Source organism: Phacochoerus africanus, chromosome 12 (assembly GCF_016906955.1).
Source record: "Phacochoerus africanus isolate WHEZ1 chromosome 12, ROS_Pafr_v1, whole genome shotgun sequence".
NCBI lineage: Eukaryota > Metazoa > Chordata > Mammalia > Artiodactyla > Suidae > Phacochoerus > Phacochoerus africanus.
In genome coordinates this window covers 17429934-17455256 of record NC_062555.1, presented here as the reverse complement: position 1 = coordinate 17455256, position 25323 = coordinate 17429934, and the positions used below count along the sequence as shown (strand labels likewise).

The 25323-nt window shown below is 43.4% G+C and overlaps 1 protein-coding gene and 1 non-coding gene across 2 annotated transcripts; both read left to right on the top strand.

Annotated features, from left to right (window-relative positions):
- Positions 1-72: 72 nt before the first annotated feature.
- On the top strand, positions 73-19404 carry GREM2 (gremlin 2, DAN family BMP antagonist). Its single transcript, XM_047755188.1, has 2 exons — positions 73-306; positions 18310-19404. Exon 2 carries the CDS (start codon positions 18311-18313, stop codon positions 18809-18811), a length of 501 nt encoding a protein of 166 aa, XP_047611144.1. The 5' UTR covers positions 73-306; position 18310; the 3' UTR covers positions 18812-19404.
- A 3091-nt stretch (positions 19405-22495) lies between these two features.
- LOC125113104 (U6 spliceosomal RNA) lies at positions 22496-22599 on the top strand. Its single transcript, XR_007131335.1, has one exon. It is a non-coding gene; the product is annotated as a U6 spliceosomal RNA (small nuclear RNA).
- The last annotated feature ends 2724 nt before the right edge of the window (positions 22600-25323 follow it).

Sequence of the window (25323 nt, the reverse complement as noted above, 5' to 3'; positions counted from 1 at the left end):
GCTGGCACGCTTTGCTCTGCTCTCAGAGCCAACACAAGTCGCGGAGCGCGCTGACACCACGGAGCACGATCTCGGGGCGCCTCTGTGCTGCCCAGGGTCCTGCGCCTCTGCTTGCCCCGCGCTCCGCCCTGAGCCGGCCGCGTCTTCGGGGTCCCCGCGCCCCTACCCTGAGCGCTTCCGCCTGCGCTGAGCTCCCTGCGCGCCTACAGCCCCAGCGTGGCAGCAGCGGGAACTCTTCTCTCCCGTGTTGGGACCCCACAGCTTGGACGACAGGGACCCCAGGACGCCTCCATCACGTCAAGGCAGGTATGCGCTTGTCAAGCCCAGTTTGACCCAGACTCTCTGATTTCCACCTCCCGGAGGCGCCTAGAAGGGACTGACAGGGCTTGTTGTATTGCAGCAGGAACCCAAAGCCCCGGGTGAGGGTCGCGCTTGGTCCGCTCTAGATAGTTATAGTGTGAGCTTGTGGTTGGAGGCCACAAGAGTTATGGAATCATCGGGTATATAAGCAAGGACCTTCAAACTTGAACATAATCTCTTTTTAAAAATTAGTAGTAATAATAATATTGGAGTTCCCATCATGGCACAGCGGCTTAAGGACCCAGTGTTGTTTCTGCAGTGGTCCTGGTCCCTGCGGAGGTTCAGGTTGGATCCCTGGCCGCGGTGCAGTGGGTTAAGAATCTGCGGGCCAAAATTAATTACTCAATCAATTAATTAGTTATATCAATACCTGCCTGTTATCCTGCACTCCATTTATACACCTGGTGGCTTGCAGCATAATTATGACTTATGGCAAGTCAAACCCTGATTGTTGGAAAGCAGTCTCTAAGCCTTGCCCTCCTACCTAGAACAGGTTAATATTCTCCCACAGGAAGAGGAACTAGGGTGCGGACCTCAGCATGGTTTTGATTTTTAAAGCATACAGCCCAGATGAACCAAGCTCACGAGCGAAATACCAATACATCCCTCTGCTATGGTTGAAGGAGAAGAGGAAAGAATATGGTTGTCAGTGACTATTCTTATGTACCTGATTTATTTTTACCTTGTCTTATGAGTTGAAAATGCATTTATTTATATTCTGCACCTGCAGGTAGGATGCCCTCCATGACCTCATGTAATGCTGCTTTGAAAAATTGTGAATTGGAACTGTTATAAATAGGATATTTGTAAGAAAATGTCAACTTCGATTTAATTTTATTTGATCCTAAAAGTGGTAGTCTTCTGGCCATTTCTTTCTCCTTTTGTTTTGAAGCATGAATTTTGTAAAAAAAAAAAAAAATTATTTCCTAGGACTTGACCCTATTTGTGAATTTTGAAGATGGTTATATAATTCCCCCCTTTGATTATTTGCTATTAAATTAATATTGTTTAATGAGTTCAGTCTTTCCCTGGCAAAGCCAGAGGGGACTGAATACAGGCTCAGTTAAAGGATTCGTCTTGCTTTGGATGAGCCCCAGGTGCTGGTGTTCACCTGCTCTGAAGCCCTTTATAAAAAGAGCTTTTCCTCCAATGGTGAACAGATCAGAACTTTAGTTTGATAAGAGAATGACCCTATAGCAGGTGCAAGAGCAAGTGAAGAAAAACAATGTTTTCTTAAATCTAAATAACACTCTTCTCAATGGATTCCTAGCAGATCACATCCAAAACATCTACTGTTTTCACAAACAATTCGCCATTCGGTCGTGCCATTTTCTGGACAGTCCTTATCCCAACACATGTCCCTGGCCAAGGAAGATAAGGAAGTTATAAGAAAGTTACTTGTTTTAAATATCACAATGGAGAATTTTCACTGACCTGTAAGAGGTCAGATAAACATGTCCTTTTGCCATCAAGGGAAATGTATGTCTAGCTGTATCATGGAGACATGAAAACTGTCCATAGTTTTGCCCATTGCTGGATTTTAATGAGTTGACAAAGTCTTTTTGAAATTATGTCAAAGATTAGACATAATAAGTGCATATTATATTTGAGAGAGAGCATCTTAAAAATTTGTAGATGAATATTTTCCTTTTTATTACATCGTGAAGGAAACTGAATTTACTTATTCAGATAAATACAAAGTAATTGACCCAACTAAATTCTACTAGTTAAAAGGGTAGTAGTTTGATATTACTATATACATTTGTTTCTATACATACAGTATCTGAAAAAAATTGACTCCCTTCCCACTTACCATTTAAACTGTAAAACAATGCTGGTCGTTTTGGTAGCAACCGAGTGAATGTAAGTAGCAGTTTGGGCTAAGATATGTTGAAGGTTTTTCAAAGATCAGTATCAACAATGCTTTGATGGCTCATTATTTTATGTGATCAATCTTGATTAAGAGAGGTAATCAAAAGTTCATTCTCTATGCATCTAGTAGAGCTGCAACTTCAGATACCTTTAAGTTACAAGTTTGATCATGTTAAACAAGGTACATACTTTTAAATCTCCTTAACCCGTTCTTCCTTAGGCCTCTTCTTTTAAAGCAAGGGAATGGACTCAGACTCTGGGTCTGAGCACCAGTTTCTGTTGCTCTGCAGGACTGGCAGCCTGGGTCAAGGAGGACACCGAGGGACTGCAGAGGTGCAGGCACAGGACCGATTAGACCAGTCGTGTTCGTATTCTGGTGTTGCTATGGCAATCATGCCAGGTTGCAGGCATTTTCTCAGTATCAGGATCCTTTAAGCATTTGGGAGGAAAAGCGACAAATTATTTCAACTAGAGAAAATGTGCTGAGTACTGGCCTTGAAACAAATCACAAAAAGGATTAGCAAATAGTCCGCATTGTTTCGAAGGGGAAAGTGTGCAATTGCAAAGCAAGCCTCTGGCGCCGGCTAATTTTGTGTTTCCTTAGCCACTTCTCTTCCCACCCTACAGTCCCAGTTTTTTTTTTTTTTAACTGCACATTGAGCTAATAATGTGTAGAATTAATTTTGATCATACAACAAGCTAAACTGGGATCTTCCAACCACTCATCTCAACACAGACTGCTCCAGAATACTGCCCACAGCCCGTGGGGTGGAGGAAGAAAGCTGATTTGCAGAGAGGAGTCCCTAGAGCCACATAGAAGGAAGGGGGCTGAAACAACAAGGGTATGACATGAGATGTTATAATGATTGAAATCCTTATATATAAACCGGGAGCCAAAGGAATAAAGAGTTTATTTCCTCAAATTAGCTTCAAGTATAAACTTTTGCAGGGATTTCCTATTTGAAATGAACTCTCATGCCCACACAGGTCCCTCTCACACAAGCATGGGATGGAAATAAAGACATCTGGTGCACTATTAACATTCCTGTGTGGACAGACCAGGAGAGGGCAGCATGCAAACTCCGAAAAATGATGCTGCCTCCCGGTGAGGGGAAGACTCCAATATCCAAATGAGTAAAAAATGTCTCCCTAACTTTATGCACCCTTCTCCCTTTGGAAAGCAGAGTCTAGAGTCTTGATAAGGGATAAACCATTCAGAAAGATTTATTTCTACTTCTGTCTCCAAAATTGGTACCCTCTGGCAAAATAAGGAAAGCAGCATATTTGACACAGAACCTAATTTCTCTTTTAATTCGCTTCACTCTTTGAAGCTATTCAAGTGGTCTTTATCTTCACTCTGTCAGACAGGAGTGGGATAAAGAGAAGCAGAATACAGAGAAAAGAAGAAAAACAAAGAATGAGCCTAAGAGTTGCCGTCGTGGCTCAGTGGTTAATGAATCCAACTAGGAACCATAAGGTTGTGGGTTCGATCCCTGGCCTTGCTCAGTGGGTTAAGGATCCGGCGTTGCTGTGAGCTGGGGTGTAGGTTGCAGACGTGTCTCGGATCCCGCGTTGCTGTGGCTCTGGCGTAGGCCGGTGGCTACAGCTCCAATGAGACCCCTAGCCTGGGAACCTCCATATGCCGCAGAAGCGGCCCAAGAAATGGCAAAAAGACAAAACAAAAAAACAAACAAAAACTTATTAACCTAAGAAACTCAGGAGACTTGGGTTTGTACCTGTTCCTCTTCTTCACACTTGAAGTGTGAGCTTGAGAAAAGCCTGCAATCTATCAGTATCCCCGGACAGTGAGAAGGTGGCAGTGGGTCACTGTATTTCATTCTAGCCCGAAACATCAGTTCTACATGCTTCCTGCAGTGACAACAGCTGACATTTCTTGGAGGGTGGCTAGTCCCTAAACACTTTATAGGTATCATCTAATTGTTACAAAAATCCTACCTAATATTATTACTAGTATCTCCATTTTACAAATGAGATAACTAAGGCTTAGAGAAATTAAAAACTTTCAAAAAGTTATGTGGCCAAGCAAGTTGCCCAAATAGGTTTCAAATCCTCCTCCTACATATTTCCCACAGTTTGTTGTGCTTCCATTCATTTATTCAAAAACCTGTACTGAGAAGACAACTAAGTGCCTCGCGTGCTTATAGGCATAATAGTGAAGAGCTCAAAACTAGTAATTGTAATTGTATATCCCGAGCATTATAATAGAAGATGCTCTGAAAAGACATGGCATGATCTTTACCTTGTTAATGAAGCCTTTTGACAACATAAGTCCACTCATTAAAACAGCTCACGTCTTTTCTTTACATCATATCAGATATTCCTCCCCCTCTAGTATAATGTAATTTCAGTCTTCTTTGTATATTTTTGTCATGTATAATATCATTCATTAAGTTTTAAATTCTCTTGAGAACACAGGACATTTCTTATTCATCATTTTAGTTCCCAGCAAAAAATTGGTGCTTAATTAACTGCGCCTTTTGAGATCCAGCTACATCTAATTTGGGGAAAGGACTAGAGACTCCTGTGTATCTGCTAAAAGGCAGTCTTCAAAAAGCTGAAATAGGAGTTCCTGTTGTGGCATAGCGGAAACAAATCTGACTAGGAACCATGAAGTTGTGGGTTCGATCCCTGGCCTCGCTCAGTGGGTTAAGGATCCGGCCTTTCCGTGAGCCATGGAGTAGATCACAGATGCAGCTCGGATCTGGCGTTGCTGTGGCTGTGGTGTAGGCTGGCAGCTGTAGCTCCAATTAGACCCCTAGCCTGGGAACTTCCACATGCCACAGGTGAGGCACTAAAAAAAAAAAAAGCAAAAAGCTAAAATAGCTTTTCCTCTAGCATAGGCTAAGCAAATGACAGACTCAGCCTTACGACCTGGAAAAAGTTGGTTTTTTACCCGTATATTACTGATCTTTTGTGTTATACTTCCCTATTTAAAGTTATCATTGCAGTAAGAAAATTTTTATAAAAATGAGAATTAATTTTTTAAAAATGAGAATTAATTGGAGTTTTAAGATGTCATTTAAAAATCCAATTAATTCTCTTTAAACATTTTTACATTGTTCATTTATAAAATCCAATTAATTCTCTTTTAAAAAAACTTGTGACTTTGACTTTTTAATAAATTTTTGATTAAAGGATAGTTGACTTACAGTGCTGTGTTGATTTCTGCTGTACAGCATAATGACACAGTCATGCATACATTTTTTTTCCCATAGAGATATGAAAGTCAAAACTCCAGGGATTATTGCCTCGCATTGTCAGGATTGTCATCATCAAAAAGTCTACAACTAATAAATGCTGGAAAGGGTGTGTAGAAAAATGAACGCTTCTACACAGTTGGTGGGAATGTGAATCGGTATAGCCACAGTGAAGAACAGGATGGAGATTCCTTAAAAATCCTTAAGCTCTCTTGTGGTGCACTGGGTTAAGAATCCAGCATCGTCACTGTAGCAGCCTGGGTTGCTGCTGTGGCGTGGGTTTGAGCTCTGGCCTGGGAACGTCCACAGACCAAAAAAAAAAAAAAAAAAACTAACCCTAAAAATAGAGCTACCATATGATCCTGTAGCCTTACTCCTGGACATATATCATTTGAAAAGATAAATGCGCCCTCATGTTCATTGCAGTGCTATTTATAATAGCCAAGACATGGAAACAACCTAAATGTCCATTGACAGAGGAATGGATAAAGAAGATATGGTATGTAATATATGTATTTACATATATAATATATATATTATAAAGGAAATATAAAATATTATATATATCATTTCTGTTTTGTACGTAAGTTCATTTTAGCATTTTTTTAGATTCCACATCAGTGATGTAATATGATACTTGCCTTTGCCTTGCTTCACTTAGTGTGATAATCTCTAGGTCCATCTATGTAGCTATATAATGTTAACAGATATGTATGTATATGTATAAATATATAACTGAGTAATAAACATATTACTCAGCCATAAAAATAATGAAATAAAGCCATTTGCAGCTACATAGTATTCTGCTGTACATCTGAAACTAACACAATGTTATAACTCAACTATACTTCATTAAAAGAAAGTGACCCACATTCTATTTAGAAATAATTTTATTCTGAAAAAAAAATAGTGCTTTCATCTAGACAGTGTGTTCTTTGAGAGTTTGTGTTTTCTAATTAGTATTTCATAATGCCAAACCAGGCATACAATCTTTTCTCCAAAGCCTCTATTGACCAAAAGCACAAATTCACCGGCAATGTCAGAGTGACATTTGTTGCTACAGAGAAGGATCTTTCTTTCCGTGAGGTAGATGTTTCTGAATAAGACGTACGTCTTTGATCAAAACGTAGTCTTCAGATGGAGTTAGCTTTGCTTACGAATCCATCTAATCGGCAAATCCAGAAACTCTTAGGTTTTAGTTGTCAGCTCTGACCATGAGACCTGGGAGGCCACATAGCTGAAAAGTACAAACAGGGAAGAACACATTTCTTTCGACATAATAGAATCTAAGGACATATTTACAGTTCAGAATTTTGCCCATCCTCTAAAGAAAAAGCAAGTGCATTTAGCAAGAAAATTACTGATGTTTGCCTTTTACGAATGAGTCCTGTCTCTCCAACTGATGGCAGAATTTGATAGATAATATTTCAAAACTGTAGTTATTACTTCTCTCTACACCCGTGCCCTTCCAATAACCTACATTCCTTTGCAAAGCACAGGTCAGTCAATTACGGCCTGAATTAATTGTGAAAAACTGATACCATTGGATACGTGAAAACCAAACCTTTGACTTAACATGAAAGGAATTTAACAGGCATGATTTGAAAGAATTTTCAAATTTTCTTCTTGCTGTGGAAGCGACTAGAAATAACATTGACGATGAAAATCTGCGGCTTCCTAAGGTGCTACCTTCACTGTCCTGGCATCTCTTAGTGCCCTTGCTTTTGATGCCACAGAGGATTTGCACTAGGAGATTGCAGAGTGGGTCCATGTCATATGACTCCTATTTTCTGCTGGCACTCTGTGTGTTCCTAGCTGTAATGTTCTGTATCCGAACTTTTATAATTTTTTCAACAAATTCATAAATTATTCTTTTAAAACATCAAGGCAGTTTCTTGAAGAGGAGTTGCTCACCAGTGAGCCAAGGCGTATGATGGGCTCCAGCAAATTACCAATGTGCTGAAATAACCCCCTCAGAAATTCCAGATGACCAAGAGAAGCCAGAAGCAGACTGCCCCTGAATTCTTTGGCTCCAAGTGTGAACTCTCAGAGGAAAGAAAAAATATGGGTCTTCTTGTAAAACCATGTCATAAGAATTTCAAGTTGGCACAGCAATAGGTTGTTTCTATTTTAAAATATAATTTTATGGTTTTCTTTGGATACTTAAAGTGACGTCATCGGGAAGGTACATTGTTAAACTATAAAAGGTTAAAGGGACTTTTCATTTGGAGCCATTGTGATATATTTGGAAATATCAAGTAACTTTTGATCAAAAAGACATCCCTGTGAATCCTGGCTTTTGATGATTTTCTTATTTCGAAGATGGGAATTCACTTCTTTCACAAAAATATGTTGAGAAATCTACTTACTCAGGAAATTTCACATGTATTAAATATTTAATCTTCACCACACGTTATAAGCAGGTAGTAGTTTTCTCCCCAGTTCGTGGATGAGGAAAGTAGCAGCGAGAGATTTTAAAAGTTATGCAAGGATTTCCCGTCGTGGCTCAGCAGTTAAGGAACCCGAACACTAGTATCCATGAGGACTTGGGCTCGATCCCTGGCCTCACTCCGTGGGTTAGGGATCTGGCATTGCCATGAGCTGTGGTGTAGGTTGAAGATACGGCTCGGATCCGGCATTGCTGTGGCTGTGGTGTAGGCCGGCAGCTACAGCTCTGACTCAGCCCCTAGCCTGGGAACTTCCATATATTGAGGGTGTGGGCCTAAAAAGACCAAAAAAAAAGTTACTCAAGTTTTCACTAGTAATAAGTGCTGGAGATGAGAGTAAAGCCCAGGCAAGGCACAAACTCAAATGACTGCCTCTTTCTTTTTTTTTTTTGCTTTTTAGGGCTGAGCCACTGAGCAATGATGGGAACTCCCCACTGCTTCATTTTTTAGCTTTTGTTGCATCATTGGATCATGTTGGGCACTTGATAATTATAATAAGAAATTCTAATATCAAAAATAAAACCCATAATTTGGGTACAGAATTGAGGCTCAATTATCATATGGCTCTCCTGGGACCAATAGTTTTCTAGACATTAAAACTTAAAACTTTCATAATTGAGAAGTAGTATAAACAAGGGAAAAGGCAATAATTTTTATTGCTGTTTAAAATCTACATTTATGATAAATAATATTCTTCTGGAAACACAGGATATTGTACTGCCCTTAATGGAAATCTCTATTTTCTTCCCAGGTGACCCCAAATAGATTTTTAAGATTTCCTCATAGGTTCTCTTCTGATATTGCTGTTCAAAAAAAAAAAAAAAGTCTAAATCCCTAAGAAAGGTAAGTAAGCTTAGGGAACAACAATAAAATAAAATCAACAATATCTGAGTTCCCTTCATGGCTCAGGAGTTCCCTCTGCGGCTCAGCGGTTAACAAACTCGACTAGGATCCATGAGGATGCAGGTTTGATCCCTGGCCTCCCTCAGTGGGTTAGGATCCAGCATTGCCATGAGCTGTGGTGTAGGTCGAAGATGTGGCTCGGATCCCACGTCGCTGTGGCTGTGACGTAGGCCAGCAGCTGCAGCTCCGATTCGACCCCTGGCCTGGGAACTTCCATATGCCGCTGGTGCAGCCCTAAAAAGACCAAAAAAAAAAAGAAAAGAAAAAAGAAAATCAACAATATCCATTCAAAGCCTTAGTTTGATAGAAAACAGACTAGATTTTTACTATTAAATATATCGATTTTACAGTTGCCAATAAAGGAAACTTTGCAAATCAACTTGGGAATACTTTGCAGTTTCTAAAGAATTTCTCTTAAGCGTCAAGGCTGGAGAGAATTCAGTGACCTTGATTCCAAACCAGACTTCATGGAAGTCCACAGAGCATCTTAGGGGCAGGCGAGGGAAGACTGCATGGGAGGTCTACCGTAAAGGCTCAGAGCTTTCTCATTAGAAGAAAGATCCATGATTTTGTGAGAGATCTAGAAACCTTTAGGAGCCAGAAGAGTCCTCACCTAGTAATTTAGCATCAACTCTGTGGTTTAGTGGTGGCCCTTTTCATGTTTAAGAGGGGAAATTTTTTAAACAATATAGTGGGTTTGAAGTACACTCAGGACCAATGCAAATGCCATCTGAGCTGCCCAGAAACCACAGAGTGTCTCCTTCAGACAAAAGATAATGATGCACTAATGAGTTTCACCCTTTATTGCTCTTTCTGGAACAGCCTCAGGAGGAAAACCCACAAAACAAAATTGTTAGTCCCAAAATTTACAATATTTTGCAATGACCTCTTTTCCCTTAAGTGATAGTATTTGTGTTGATAAGTATTTGTGTTATTTAACCCCTAAATTCCAACCTCATATAATCTAGAAAGTGCCCTCCCGGAGAGAGAAAGGAAATGAGCAAAAACAATACAAGCCTTGCTGCTATAGAATGCCTTCAAGAGACTTAAAACACTTTTGAGATATTATTTTATTCTAATGTATTTTGACCTCATTACATGTGGAGAAATTAACAGAGTAATATTTTAAATTATGGAGAGGAAAAGTAAGACAAAAAGAAGTTGGACTAACGGGCTCATTTAATAATAACAATTTAAGGGGAGTTCCCATCGTGGCTCAGCGGAAACGAATCTGACTAGGATCCATGAGCATCCCTGTCCTTGCTTGGTGGGTTAAGGACCCGGCATTGCTGTGAGCTGTGGTAGAGGTAGCATATGCAGCTTGGATCCCGTGTTGCTGTGGCTGTGGTGTAGGCCGGCGGCTAGAGCTCTGATTTGAACCCTAAACTGGGAACTTCCATATACCGTGGGTGCAGCCTTAAAAAGCAAAAAATAAATAAAAATAATAAGAATTTAAGGAGTTCCCGTTGCGGTGCAGTGCAAACAAATCCGACTAGGAACCATGAGGTTCCGGGTTCGATCCCTGACCTCGCTCAGTGGGTTAAGGACCCAGTGTTGCCGTGAGCTGTGGTGTAATTCGCAGATGCAGCTCAGATCTGGCGTTGCTGTGACTCTGGCGTAGGCAATGGCTATAGCTCTGATTAGACCCCTAGCCTGGGAACCTCCATGTGGCTCAGGTGCAGCCCTAAAAACCAAAAAAAAAAAAAAAAGTCATCTGAAGTGGAAACACATGTCCCAATCACTTGCAAATCCTCTCCCTTGCATCTTCCTGCCACAAACTGTTAAAGGAGTCCTCTACTCTAAACGCAGGGAAATAGTTCAAAGAAAGAAGTGATGTTAGATCAAATTTCAATTAACTTTAACACTGACTCCTCTCAGGATCACTGGATTAGTATCTGGTCCTTATTAATGAGGATGTAATTAAGGAAGTTTGCCTTGGGCAATTGGACTACAGCCTAGATCATTATATTTTAGGGGAAAATTAGGCTTTTATTTCAGAATATGAACTACTTACTAAACATTTCATGTCTGAGGTTTCAACTCAGATCTTGAGAACCAGAATTCCTATCGTATGTCATCCTGGAAGCTGCCATATTTAACAAATTCCCAGTTGTGTCTTATTTATGATGAAGGTTGAGGACCACTTATTAAAGCATAAGTGTTCTATATGGAATTTGTCTTGAAAACACATAATATTTGTTGCTAGTAGCACTTGCTCTTATGGAAAAATAGGCCAACACTTCTGTTTGGAAACAATATCAAAATGTTTGATAAACTGGCCTTAAAGGATAACTGATTCTGTTTGACGTTAACAAGAAACATTCCCTACACGGTTCAGGAGAAGTCCTTTTTATTTACGTTATTTATAATTAGCCTGATCTAAGGAAAGATCTAAACAGAGAGATTAAAAAAAAATAGAGTGGACTCCCAAACATATCATGAGCACATGTGCACTCCATAAATATTTGCCACAGGAACGGTATACTTCAATTCGCTTTATTTCTCAAATAAAAGGCAAAGGAGTGATTCCTAACCTCCCAGGCTCCCCTTTCTCAAGCACGGGTTGCAGTACGGCTGTTTGAACGCTTGCAGTTACGACATCTGTGATTTCTCTAAAATATTAGCTGATTTTTCACTTATTCAGGAAGTGTGTCTTGGTCATTTACTATGTGCCAGGATCCATGCTGCGTCCCAGTGATACGGCGGTGATGGAAAGTCTTCGTCTCACCTCTGACAGTGATTTCCCTTACAGAGACCTAGTCAGTGTTTGGGGAGACGATTTATTATATGAAAATCAAGGGACACCTCGGGAAAAGTGCAGGGAGCTTTAAGCCCAGACAAGAGCTTGGCATCTCCCTAGAGCTGGTCAGTCTTTTGGGTGACGTTGCTTGGATTACGGTTGTTGTGGTCAGAAAGCCGTGTCCCTCGTGTCAGATGTCACTTTCACCTCCCTCCGAAGGAACCCTCGAGTGTCTGGGAACCTGATGAATTATGGCTTCTCATATTTCAAAGCATAGTAAACAAGGTTCATTATCCCTAATCTCCACGTCCTCCCCCCTGCACTCTGGCTGGAGTTCCGTTACCTCTCTAAAACGCGTCTGGCCAAAATTCTCTCCCTAAACCCAGTGAACTGATTTCTGAACCCCTTGGCGAGTCCTTCCAGCCTGTGCACGGCTGCCACCATAGGTTTCCTTTCCTCGGTCCCCTGAAATGCTTGTGTCTCCAGAATTCCACCTTCAGCCCACTTCGGCCCTTCACCCTGGCCCTGAGTGCTCCCATCACCCCACATAACAAGCACCACTCCAGACCCACCCTCTGAGGCCCATCTCCTACCAGCATCTTTCCTCCCTTGTGCCGTAGAGATTCACCTGCTCCTACCCACTGGCCCTTCCATAGTCTCCATCACAGTGAATCCCAGCCCCAGCCCTGTCCCCGGCACTCCGGGGTCTGAAGCGGACACCCAGCTCTCCCCCTTCCTGCTCATCCTCGTGTCCGTTTAATCAGGTCCGGTGTGGAAGTCCAAACCTCGGAAATGCCTCTTTCGGTTCTCCCCCGACCCCCTTCAGGGCAGGGACACGTTGTTTCTTTCATGGGCTTCTCAAATAGCCAATAGCTCGTCGCCTGCTTCAGGCTTCAGGTCACCTGGTGTTTATTTCCCTCATTGCTGGCATGAGACAGGTGCCTTACTCGTCTGTGTGACCTAACAACGTGGTGAATGAAGGGCTGAATTAATCAGTGAACTTGTAAGCGGTGAGAGATCTTTAAAGGATTTAATGTGAAGGGATAACCTAGGCAGATCTGCACATCACAATGTCCACTCTGATGACAGCCTGGAGGACAGATGTGAGAGTGAGTCTGGAGGCAGGAAGGCCAGTGTGGACGTGAGGACACTGGTGTGATATCTAAGGGCTCAAGACCCAAGCACAAGTAGTGAGGCAAGAAAGACAGTAAGATTTTGTTAATGGGCTTAAGAACTTAGAATATACATCAGAATGCTCTCCAATACCCAAGTAAAGTGATTTAAATACTCAAGAGTTTCTTAAGTCACAGACGTGAAGTCTAGAGCCAAGCAGTTCCAGGGGTGGTTAATTCAGTGGCTTCGCAAACTAAGAATCCAGTTGCTTTCCATTAAATGCTTTGTGCAAAGATTTGATTTTCATCCCTTGCTTGTACCCTCAAGGTAGCTCAGTTCAGTCAAAAATCTTTGCATTGGCACAACCAAAAGCCAGAAGGATCATTTCTCGTTGGCATGTCTCTTTCCATCAGGGAGTAGAAATCTTTCCCAGGAAGCTGTTCTTACATCTTATTAGTCATTGGCTGGACCATCAACTATTCATGCCATAGTATGTAGAAGCACTCATTAGGGACTTGGATTCGGGGGAGGTCCTGTCATGGCTCAGTGGTTAACAAGCCCGACTAGCATCCATGAGGACCCAGGTTCGATCCCTGGCCTCGCTCAGTCAGTTAGGGATCTGGTGTTGCCGTGAGCCGGGGTGTAGGTCCTAGACGTGGCTCAGATCCTGCGCTGCTGTGGCTGTGGTGTAGCTACGGCTTTGATTTGACCTCCGGCCTGGGAGCCTCCACATGCCGCAGGTGTGGCCCTAAAAAGAAAAAAGAGAAAAAAATAAAAAGAACTTGGATTCCAAAGCCCTGACCAGTGTGCACAGACGAATGAAGACACTGGCTCTCAAGGACTAAGCTAACAGGACCTACCCTAACTCTTGGCTCTCTGGCTGGGGGACAAGGTGCTGTGCACTGAGAGGGAACTGGCAGAGGGGAGATGAGTGAGAAAATAGGATTAGATGTGGAACAGACAGAATTGGAGGTCAGTAGGGGAAGCCACCAGACATCCAGGGAGTTTGGTAGGCCGGTGGGTCGGAACCCATGAGCAGAGAGCTGGTAGTTGACATCCTAGGTGTGAAAGAAACTCCTGGTTTTGGTGACAGACTATCTCTTTGTAACAAAAAAATCAAAATTGTAAAGAAACTTAACCCATAATTACTAAAAAAAAGTTCAGACACAAGAGTGACATAAGTGACCCTGGAAGTAAATTGACACAGTCACACTAGGATGATACTATTCCGGAATGAAATTCTTATTAAGAATGTGAGGAATTAGAAAACAAGGTTATGGAAAAATCTTTAGGGAGCGCCAACTTTTAAGAGGAAGCCAGAGAAAGGAAAATCCGGACAAGAGACATACAAACTAAAGAGAAAGACGCACAGATCATTTTGCCAAGCGTTCTGAGGAAGTGAAAAGGGAGCACAATTTGTGTGCTTTGTGTGCTTTGTGTGGCTTTCTCCCTGCTCTGTCACCTTCCCTCCACACTGTCACGCAGCAAGTAAAATAAAGGAGCTTGAAGTCAAGAGTGACCAGGAAAAGCGGATGGAGTGCGTGGGCAGGATGCTTTTTATTTTGCTCAAAGCGTTTTAGGCAGGTCTCTCTAATTGTCCTGTAAACGTAGACAGAAAATCTACACCCTCCCCTCAGGCAAGTGCAAGGCAGAGGTTTCAGAAGCCGGCCCTGAACACGCACGGCTTCCTGCGAGGGATGAGGACGGGAAAGGAGGAGCGTGGACTCTGCAGCATTGATCCATCCCTTGAGCAACAGTCTGAAATCTCCATCTGGGAAAAAAACAAAAAGCTTCTGCTTCAGAGTTCCCGTCACGGCTCAGTGGTTAATGAATCCGACTAGGAACCATGAGGTTCCATCCCTGGCCTCGCTCAGGGGGTTAAGGATCCGGCGTTGCCGTGAGCTGTGGTGTAGGTCACAGACAGGCTTGGATCCTGCGTTGCTGTGACTCTGGCATAGGCCGGCGGCTACAGCTCCAATAGGACCCCAAGCCTGGGAGCCTCCATATGATGCAGGGGCGGCCCTAGGAGAGAAAAAAAAAAACTTTGAAACCAGGAAAAAGGCAAGTAAAAAGGAAGATTCTCCAGGCCTGATGCCAAATCTTGGGAAAGCTGTCCACAACAAATGTCACCTGCTTCATTACCCTGGCCTTTGGTTAATTGGAGTTTTAGGTCTCAGGTCAGTGTGAAGTTCAAGTAGAAAGTGGTGCTTTCTTTGAATGAGGAACATGAATCTATGTCATGCCCTTGAGTTTAGTGGCATGAGGGTTAGTTAACAAGGCAGGGAAAATGTTGCATAATTTTCCTTAAACCACTGAGTGAGAAATACTACACAACCATAGAAAAGAGCAAAATAATGCCATTTGCAGCAACATGGATGGAACTAGAGATTCCCATACTGAGTGAAGTAAGAGAAAGACAAACACAGTATCATTTATATCTGGAATCTAATACATGGCACAAATGAAACTTTCCACAGATAGAAAATCATAGACTTGGAGAATAGACTTGTGGTTGCCAAGGGGAAGGGGAGGGAGTGGGATGGATGAGGAGCTTGGGGTTGATAGATGCAGACTGTTGCCTTTGGAATGGATAAGCAATGAGATCCTGCTGTGAGGCACTGAGAACAATGTCTAGTCACTTATGATGGCGCATGATAATGTGAGAAAAAAGAATGTGTACATGTATGTGTAATTGGGTCACATTGCTGTGCAGTAAAAAATTAATAAAAGGTAAAAAAATTAGAACTTAAAACAGAATAATAAAAAATAAAAAATAAATCCGGAGTTCCCGTCGTGGCGCAGTGGTTAACGAATCCGACTAGGAACCATGAGGTTGCGGGTTCGGTCCCTGCCCTTGCTCAGTGGGTTAACGATCCGGCGTTGGCGTGGGCTGTGGTGTAGGTTGCAGACGCGGCTCGGATCCCGAGTTGCTGTGGCTCTGGTGTAGGCCGGTGGCTACAGCTCCGATTCAACCCCTAGCCTGGGAACCTCCATATGCCGCGGGAGCGGCCCAAGAAATAGCAAAAAAACAAGAAAATAAATAAATAAATAAATAAATAAATAAATAAATAAATAAATAAAATAAAAAATAAAAAATAAATCCAACTGTTGGATTTGAGGACAACTGTCTTTGTCCAGCCCTTCCAGGTTAACTTGCTGGATATCTCCTCTACAAGAATCCAATTATATGTCACGAAGAAATTTCATTTCAGAAGAAAGAAACATCACAACTCTAGAAACCCCATATATCATTAATTGGACCCCAATGAATGGCCCATCAACCAAAGCTAAGTGACTCTGGACATCAGAATTTGTTTTCTCTTGAAGTTCCTGTTGTGGCGCAGCCAAACGAATGTGACTAGCATCCATGAGGATGTGGGTTCAATCCCTGGCCTTGCTCAGTGCATTAAGGACCTGGTGTTGCCGTGAGCTGTGGTGTAGGTCACAGATGCGGCTTGGATCCCATGTTGCTGTGGCTGTGGGGTAGGTTGGCAGCTGTAGCTCTGATTCAACCCCTAGCCTGGGAACCTCCATATGCCGAGAGTTCAGCCCTAAAAAGCCAAAAAAAAAAAAAGAATACGTTTTCTCTCAATGTTACTTAGGCCCAATCTCAAGAAAGAACTAGACCAAACCAAGGAATGTCACTTCTTGTCTTTTTCGGGGGTGGAGGGGGCGTGTTCCCCAAGTATGGGATGGCTTTATGTGGGTAACACTGGGCTGTGGACATCTACCTACCAAAACCCCTTTATGTTGGAAACAGCTTCACCGCACAAACATGAACTTAGCTAATAATACCCAACATTGATAATGGGCACCACATGATTCCTGCCCTGCCACTGTCACTTTAACAGCCAGTGATTGGTTTGGAATTGATTGGGATCCACCACCCTGTATTTCTTGGCCTCATTGGAGCCCGCAGGCTTTGTGGAACTAACTCACCTCTGGCCTTGGCTTCCTCTCAAGTGAAGAGGCCATTGTACCTTGGGATTTCCTTGGGCTCAAGGGCATTTTGCACAACCCTCAACACAGCCCCTCCCAACTACCCTTTGTAAAAAGCAGGAAGGGCTGGGTCAGTCTTGATCTATTTGGCTGCTCTTTGGGATCCCTCACTGGGACTTGAAGCTTAACTACATGTACCTGAAAAGCACTAAACGACAGCCAACAAGCTATAAATCTTCTAAATTCTGAAGTATCTTTAATGAGAAAGACAGTCTTACAAATTCTTGCCATTATTAAAGCTCTTGACATAATTACAGCTCTCAGGGTGGTACCTGTACTACAATACAACTTGAATGCTGTGGAGTTTTTTGTTATTTTTTTATTATCATTATTATTATTTCGTCTTTTTGTTTTTTCTAGGGCCACACCTGCGGCATATGGAGGTCCCCAGGCTAGGGGTCTCATTGGAGCTGTAGCCTCCTGCCTACGCCACAGCCACAGCAATGCAGGATCCAAGCCACGTCTTCGACCTACACCACAGCTCAGGGCAACACCAGATCCTTAACCCACTGAGCGAGGCCAGGGATCGAACCTGCAACCTCATGGTTCCTAATCGGATTTATTAACCACTGAGCCATGATGGGAACTCCTCCTGAATGCCGTGTTTTTAAAGCAGAATGATCACATAATGTCACCCGCTTAATAAGTTATATGAAAAAGCAAATAAAAGCTATGAATTAAGCCATACCCACTTCTGGAGAAACACTAAAATGTTCGTTTGGCTTGGGTGGATATCGTCTAAAATTTTTGCTGATGGTATTGCTGTTGATTCCTGCCGCATTTACTACTGTCTGTGTGTTCTCTCCATTGGTAATGCTTTGTATCTCTTACTAACGTTTTAGGACTCCCTCCACAGAAGTAATGACAGCTCCATGTCTGGATAGGACTGATCACTCCTATAAGAGTGCCCTTAATGCAGATCCATGAACTTCTGCTATTTTGAATGCCACCTAAGACTCACTCCCTAGATGGCTCCTTGTTGCTCAGATGTGGCCATAAAGCTCTCTAAAAGCATACTTCTCCCACAATCCCTTCTTTCCCTCCTTCCAGGACATGACTTTATGGGAATGCTCCTTCCCAGCACTGAGGTAGTAGCTGCGGATGCCAAATGACCAAATGGTTTCTCACCAATGCTTTCCAAAGAAAGATCTCAATCGAAAGGGGGAAATGTTAACCAAAAGTCAAAATGGAATCTGTATTGCTAAGAGAGCTCTGTAAAATGCACCCAGGAGGCTATTGGAGAAGTTGGACTTGAGCACATCTCACGCTGAGTGGACTGGGCCCTTTTGACCCTTTATTGTTTTCAAGCACGTGTCCAAAACATTTGTACAATAGTCCAAAAAAACTCAAGATACTTTACCCTAAATACCTTGCGACAGTCCATTCCTTAAGAAAAAATATCTCCTTTCGGTGTCAGTATCAATCATAATTCTTCCAAGATTACTTTAACAACCTTGTAGCTTTTGCCTTTTTAAGCCTCTCACCCTCTCTTCCCCAGAATACTCTTCTATTTCTCCTGAATCTGTAGCTCCCCCACTGTAATTCATAATACCCCCCAAAAAAATTTCTATGCCCTTTGCATCCTTAACTGATTATTGTTCAGCCGCTCCAGGATCACTTGTCCCAACCAAACCTTCTAATTCTTCTTTCCTCGCAGAATGTTCTGGAAGCTTTCCGTGTCCTTGCTCCTCATGGCTGCGCTGGAGAAGGTGGAGGACGCCCAAAGGGCCCGACCAGCTGGATCCATCCCCTCGCCCCGCAAGGATGGAAGCCCCGAAAGCACAGGGAGATGGCAGCTCATCAAGGAAGTGCTGGCCTCCAGCCAGGAGGCCCTGGTGGTCACAGAGCGCAGGTATCTGCGGAGCGACTGGTGCAAGACGCAGCCGCTGCGGCAGACGGTGCACGAGGAGGGCTGCCACAGCCGCACGGTACTCAACCGCTTCTGCTATGGCCAGTGCAACTCTTTCTTCATCCCCCGACCCGGGGGTGGGAGCTGGGGCTCCTTCCAGTCCTGCGCCTTCTGCAGGCCCCAGCGCGCTGCTGCGCTGTTAGTGGAGCTGCAGTGCCCCGGCCGGGACCCCCCCTTCCACTTGCGGAAGATCCAGAAGGTGAAGCAGTGCAGGTGCATGTCCGTGACCCTTGGCTCAGACGAGCCATGAGCTGGGACGTGACTCCCCGTGTTCCTCTGTCCCCATATACGTCCCCATGTGCACCGTGTCCCCGGCGGCAGACACGTGTCCCGCGCCCAAGGTGTCCTCGTCGCAGCAGAGCAGCCCACGGAGCCTTGCGGCCGTGCTCCTGACCTCCCCGGTCCCTGCACCTCCCCCGCAGGGCTGCGCACCGCCAAGGACGGCGACGGAAAACCCTGCCTGCCAGGTGGTCGGCAAGAACCTTACAGTGACACAGTCTGTCTAGCATCGCCCTTCCCACGAAGTGGAGAAATGGATCTCTCCCTGGTGGCCTGGAGGGCACTCCCTCAAACCTCTCCCGGGAGCCCCTGGTGAGCCCAGGCTGCCCTCTGTGTGGCTGGGATGCAGGTCTGGCCAACACTGGTGGATACGGAGGTTCTCCTGACAAACTTGATGTCGAGGGGACAACTTGAGCACCTTGGATCATGAAGCGGGGTCCCCAGGGACCTGCTCACAGAAGCTACCGCTGCCTCCTTCGCCTTACTCCCAGCATGTTTGTGGACTAAAGATGAACTCTGGTGTTACCTTTTTATCGCTATAATTAGAATGTTATCACACACAAAGATCTCCTTGTGGACATTGGTTTTTACACTGACCTATATCGGTTGCTCAAAGGTATTATAGACCTATCCACTTATTGTTGCATGGATTTGGGCTCTGGCTTTCAGCTCCAATCTGAGGAAGGACCAGAGCAGGTGATGATCTGCCTGGAGGTGTTTTACTCAGAAGTAATGATTCTTACGTTGAGCAGGGAGATGGGAGGAGTTATGATTTTACACTGAATAATGCTTCACTGAAAGTGCGAAAGCACAGTCACGCCATGTAGAAATTGGGTTGGGATGGATGGATGCAGGAAGGAGAATTCGCTGAGAAGTTGTTAGCCTGAAACTCAAAAGCCCCTTTAATATTTAACGTACAACTGTGAGTGAGAAGGCTTACTGTTTCCCTGCTGTGACAGCAGGCAAAAAATGTTTCTTGTTAAAAGAGAGAAAACCAGAGTTCCCGTCGTGGCTCAGTGGTTAGTGAATCCAACTAGGAACCATGAGGTTGTGGGTTTGATCCCTGGCCTTGCTCAGTGGGTTAAGGATCCGGCGCTGCCGTGAGCTGTGGTGTAGGTTGCAGACGCAGCTCAGATCCCGTGTTGCTGTGGCTCTGGTGTAGGCTGGTGGCTACAGCTCCGATTAGACCCCTAGCCTGGGAACCTCCATATGCCGCAGGAGTGGCTCAAGAAAAGGCAAAAAGACACACACAAAAAAAAGAGAGAGAAAACCAAAATATAAGGAGTCTGGTCACTTTATGGCATAGGATGAAATAAAGGATAAAATATATAGACTAGAAAATCTAGTTGAACTATCATACAGAAAACAACTAGCTTTCTCTTCCTTTTTTTTTTCTTGTTTATTTTCTTTTTCCTTATTTCTTATTTTTTCTTTTATATATATTCTTTTTCTTTTTTGTCTTTATTTTTAGCTTCCTTTTCAAGGAATGGACTTTGAAAAGGATGTGCAAACACTAGGTCATCTTTCATTTTTAGAATGAAATGTTGAGATTTTCATGTGTGGTCTTGAGATAAGGAAACTAATATAATTTGTTTTCCTGCAAAATTATATGTCTTTTGAGCCTCTTTGCCAAACTCCCCCCCACAGACTTCCCTGAGAGAAGTGTTTGTGGAATCCATTATGTGTGAATGGGATACCATTGGCGAGAATCAGCATTTTCTGAAAACTTTTCACTGTTAATTCCCAAACCCTCAGGCCCCGGTCCAGGTGTGTGAGGCCCTCTACAGGCTGTGGTGGGAACTGTGGCTCCTCAACAGGGCCGTGATGGGGCACCTAGAGGCATCCACCTGGAGGGGTAGTGGCATGTCGGTCAGTTCTTTCCTGCCCCTGCACTGCAGCTTTCATTCCTGTCACTTCTGTAACACCATGGCTTGAACAGAATATGCCGTTCTTGAGGGGGTCTTGGCTTCAGAAACGGTAAATACAGGCCTAAATCAAGAGGCAGAACTCAACAGAAATCCAGGAGGTCTGGAATCTTGGGATGGAGGGAGAGTTGAGGGGTGTCAACGTTCAGACTGATTTTTGCATTTGCTAGGAAACCTCAAGTCAGGATCAGGAACAGAACCCAGCAGAAAAGCGGTCGAGGAAGGAGGGCCACGTGACTGCCATGGAGGCCGGAGGAGAGTGAGGGGAAGCCTCGCCGACAGCAAAGCCCACCGTCCATTGTATTAACATGGAACCCAAGCAGATTTAAGCTCTAAACTCAGAGAATACGAACATGAGCGCACGCTCTTTGAACCCATTTGTGGGTGTAGGAAGGGAAGCAACATGAAATGTTGCAGAGTGAGGTGAGGCTCCTTCTGGGGGTTCGTGTATGTTGTATTTAATTGTATTTGTTGTTTATAAATGGACAAAGTGTATGTTATAGTGGCTCCAATTGTATTTAATTGTATTCGTTGTTTACAAATGAAAAGCTGTAAGAATAAAGTAATTATTTTATAGGGGCACTGTTAAATTATAGAAGAAATAAAGAGACTCTAGGATTACATGTGATCCTGGAGTGATAAGTCACAAAAATGAAATTCTGAACTTGTTTTGGTGGGCAGTGAGCATTCAGAGTGCTTCTGTCCAGCCATGGTGAGGTCAAGCCCTTGTCTATATCACACAAGCTCTTTGGTGTCTTGGCATCTTCCAAGAGTATCTGAATCAGGCAACCAAGGAGCAGAGGCGGGGGGCGGAAGGGGGGGGGGCTCAATGCTGTCTTGGGGAATTTCTAAGTTTTCACAGATCTCCCAGCAGCAGAAGACAGAATTCTTCATTGATTCTCACAGCTCTCCGAATAACAAAGACTGAATGAAGAAGCCTTGAGACACTGTTGCAGAACGAAATCTGCTGTAAACTTTAGCAGCCAGGGCATCGCACTTGCCTCTTCAACAAGGCAGAGCTTGAGTTTTGTCCACTTTCACATTCACTTTTCCCAAGTTTCGATATTTAAATACTTCTTAGTTTACAGTTTTGCCATTTAAGAAGCACTGTTGCCAATTAAAAGTAAAATCTGGATGGAGTTCCTGTCGTGGCTCAGTGGTTAATGAATCCAGCTAGGAACCATGAGGTTGCAGGTTCCATCCCTGGCCGGATCCGGCGTTGCCGTGAGCTATGGTGTAGGTCACAGACGTGACTCGGGTCTGGCATTGCTGTGGCTGTGGTGTAGGCCAGCAGCTACAGCTCCAATTAGACCCCTAGCCTGGGTACCTCTATATGTGGCAGGAGCAGCCCTAGAAAAGGCAAAAAGAAAAAAAAAAAGTAAAATCTTTAATGAAATTTCGTATGGTTGATTCACCATATGGATTTCAAAGAAATTAAATTTAACTTAATAATAAATACTTAATGTGTTAAATGGGACAAAATCCTCCACTAAAATGAGAATAAGATATTCCTATTCACTTGTTTCAGAAGTTGGCTGATTGATTTTTTAAGTTATAAAGTCAGTGAAGATAATTTTTTGCTATTGAATGCATATATTAGAATGCTTAGAATGCATATATTCCTAGAAAGGTTATTTGGTGATGGGCCTATCACCACTGGTTATTAATGTCTGCATGGGAAGTAACCAGTGAGACCAAATCATAAAGAACACAGTTAGAAGCTGCCGATCGGGCTCGCTTTGGCAGCACATATACTAAAATTGGAACGATACAGAGATTAGCATGGCCCCTGCACAAGGATGACGCACAAATTCATGAAGCGTTCCATATTAAAAAAAAAAAAAAAAGCCACGACAGGAACTCCAAGAATCTTTTTTTTTTTGGCCTTTTCTAGGGCCACTCCCATGGCATACAGAGGTTTCCAGGCTAGGGGTCAAATCAGAGCTACAGCTGCCAGCCTACACCACAGCCACAGCAGTGCCAGATCCGAGCCGCATCTCCAACCTACACCACAGCTCACGGCAATGCCGGATCCTTAACCCACTGAGCGAGGCCAGGGATCGAACCCCGCAACCTCATGGTTCCTAGTTGGATTCGTTTCCACTGTGCCATGATGGGAACTCCAAACATTTCCATTTTAAAAACAAAACTTGGAATTCCCGCAACGGAAATGAATAAGACTAGGAACCATGAGGTTCGATCCCTGGCCTTGCTCAGTGGGTCAAGGATCCGAATTGCCCTGAGCTGTGGTGTAGGTCAAAGACATGGCTAAGATCTGGTGTTGCTGTGGCTGTGGTGTAGGCGGGCAGCAACAGCTGATTAGACCCCTAGCCTGGGAACCTCCATATGCCACGGGTATGGCCCTAAAAAGACAAAAGCAAATAAATAAATACAAATAAATAAAAACAAAACTTTGCAAAAGAGCATAAATTATTTGATACATTTTTTTCCTTTTATAATTACCAACCCAACCTGAAAAGAAACACACCAAATTCTTCTGAAGTATCCAGAAGACACAAAGATAACAAATTAAGCTTTCAGGAGGGACCACCACTTCAAAATATTTTTTATAACAACTGACAAAGTCAGCGAATCTGCAAAGGGGTATCTATCACAGGGCACCACGTTGCTGGAAGTCAGTGGGTTTTAGAAAAAACTTAGGAGAGTTCCCGTCGTGGCGCAGTGGTTAATGAATCCGACTAGGAACCATGAGGTTGCGGGTTCAGTCCCTGCCCTTGCTCAGTGGGTTAACGATCACTGCATTGCAGTGAGCTGTTGCAGACGCGGCTCAGATCCCGCCTTGCTGTGGCTGTGGTGTAGGCCTGCGGCTACAGCTCCAATTGGACCCCTAGCCTGGGAACCTCCATATGCCAGCGGGAGCGGCCCAAAGAAATAGCAAAAAGCCAAAAAAAAAAAAAAAATTCAGGAGTTCCCGTTGTGGCGCAGTGGTTAACAAATCCAACTAGGAACCATGAGGCTGTGGGTTCAGTCCCTGCCCTTGCTCAGTGGGTCAAGGTTACGGCGTTGCCGTGAGCTGTGGTGTAGGTTGCAGATGCGGCTCGGATCCCGAGTTGCTGTGGCTCTGGCGTAGGCTGGCGGCTACAGCTCCTATTAGACCCCTAGCCTGGGAATCTCCATATGCCGCAGGAGCGGTTCTTCAAGAAATGGCAAAAAGACAAAAACAAAACAAAACAAAAAAAACAAAACAAAAAAAACTTAAATAGCACAGCTACAGAAGAAAATCCATCTGTACCAAAAAAAACTGTGTTTCTCAAAGTACCCCACGGCCTGGGAGTGGAAGGTGTGAAGTAGGGTTTTTTATCCCACCGCCCCTAGAAGCCTCCCTCCTTTGGGCCTCCAAATGGGAACGCTTCCCATGGGACGTGAAGGAGTTCATGAAGAAATCTAGATCAGAAAATAACAAACTCCAACTTTGTTTTACTTTATCAATATTGTTAAGAGAATGATGTCATAGTTTGCGGGTCCCTGTCCCTTCAATTTTAATGCCACGCTGGAGCCTGCCTGATCTGCCAGCTCAAGCCAGATAAACACAGAACTGCAGTCTCTCCATTCATCTCCACGGAGCCACTCTGGAAAACATGCCTATTATGAACTAAACATTTTCACTTGTCCTTTTCTCCATGTGCCAAAAGTCCACTCCTTGGATAAACACTTTACAGACGGACACGCTAAAACGTCACGAAACATGATAAAGCACGTGGGCCTCATTGCAGGACTGATTAAATATTTTCTCTTCCCTGACAAGTGAGCAGTTACAAACTATAACGAACCATTGGAACAAGCATGCCTCTTCTTTCCTCCCTTTATTTTGTCTTTATTTTGCAGGGAAGATTGTTTCCATTTCGGGGCATTTATTAGGTGATCTTGGCTTGGGTAAAATACGACTCAAGCAACACGGCATGCAGAAATAGTATTTATTTTTAAGCTGTGTGATTTAAAATTCTTTCAGAATTGTGCTTTCTTCTATTACTCTTTCTCACTTTGTATTACTGGTGGTTTCCAGTTGTCTTTATTATTATTTAATTATATAGGGGAAAGGCCCTCTCTCAAGAATTTTTAAAAACTGGCACCATGCGCTCCATTAAGTGTATTTTTAAACTAGACAGTCAAATCTTTATCACAACACAATGCCAAAATAAACACACCGATGTACTGATTCCTTTAGTGTAGTTGTGATCATTGTTTCTCTAGTCAGCAAATCTACTATCGTCTTAACTTACAGAAGATTAGTTACATTCCAATCTTTTAGTTGTCTTTAGCTCCTGAGGGGGAAAAAAACCTTCCATTCTGAAACATGTTTTATTTTTATTTTATTTTATTATTTATTTTATTGATAAAGCAAAGGTTTATTAAAAACAAGTTATTGGAGTTCCCACTGCAGTACAATGGGATCTGCAGCATCTCTGCAGTGTTGAGATGTGGGTTCAATCGCTGGCCTGGCACAGTGGGTTAGGGATTAGGCACTGGTGCAGTAGAGGTCACAAATGGGACTCAGATCTGGTTGCCACAGGGTGGCATGAAACATGTTTTAAAAACC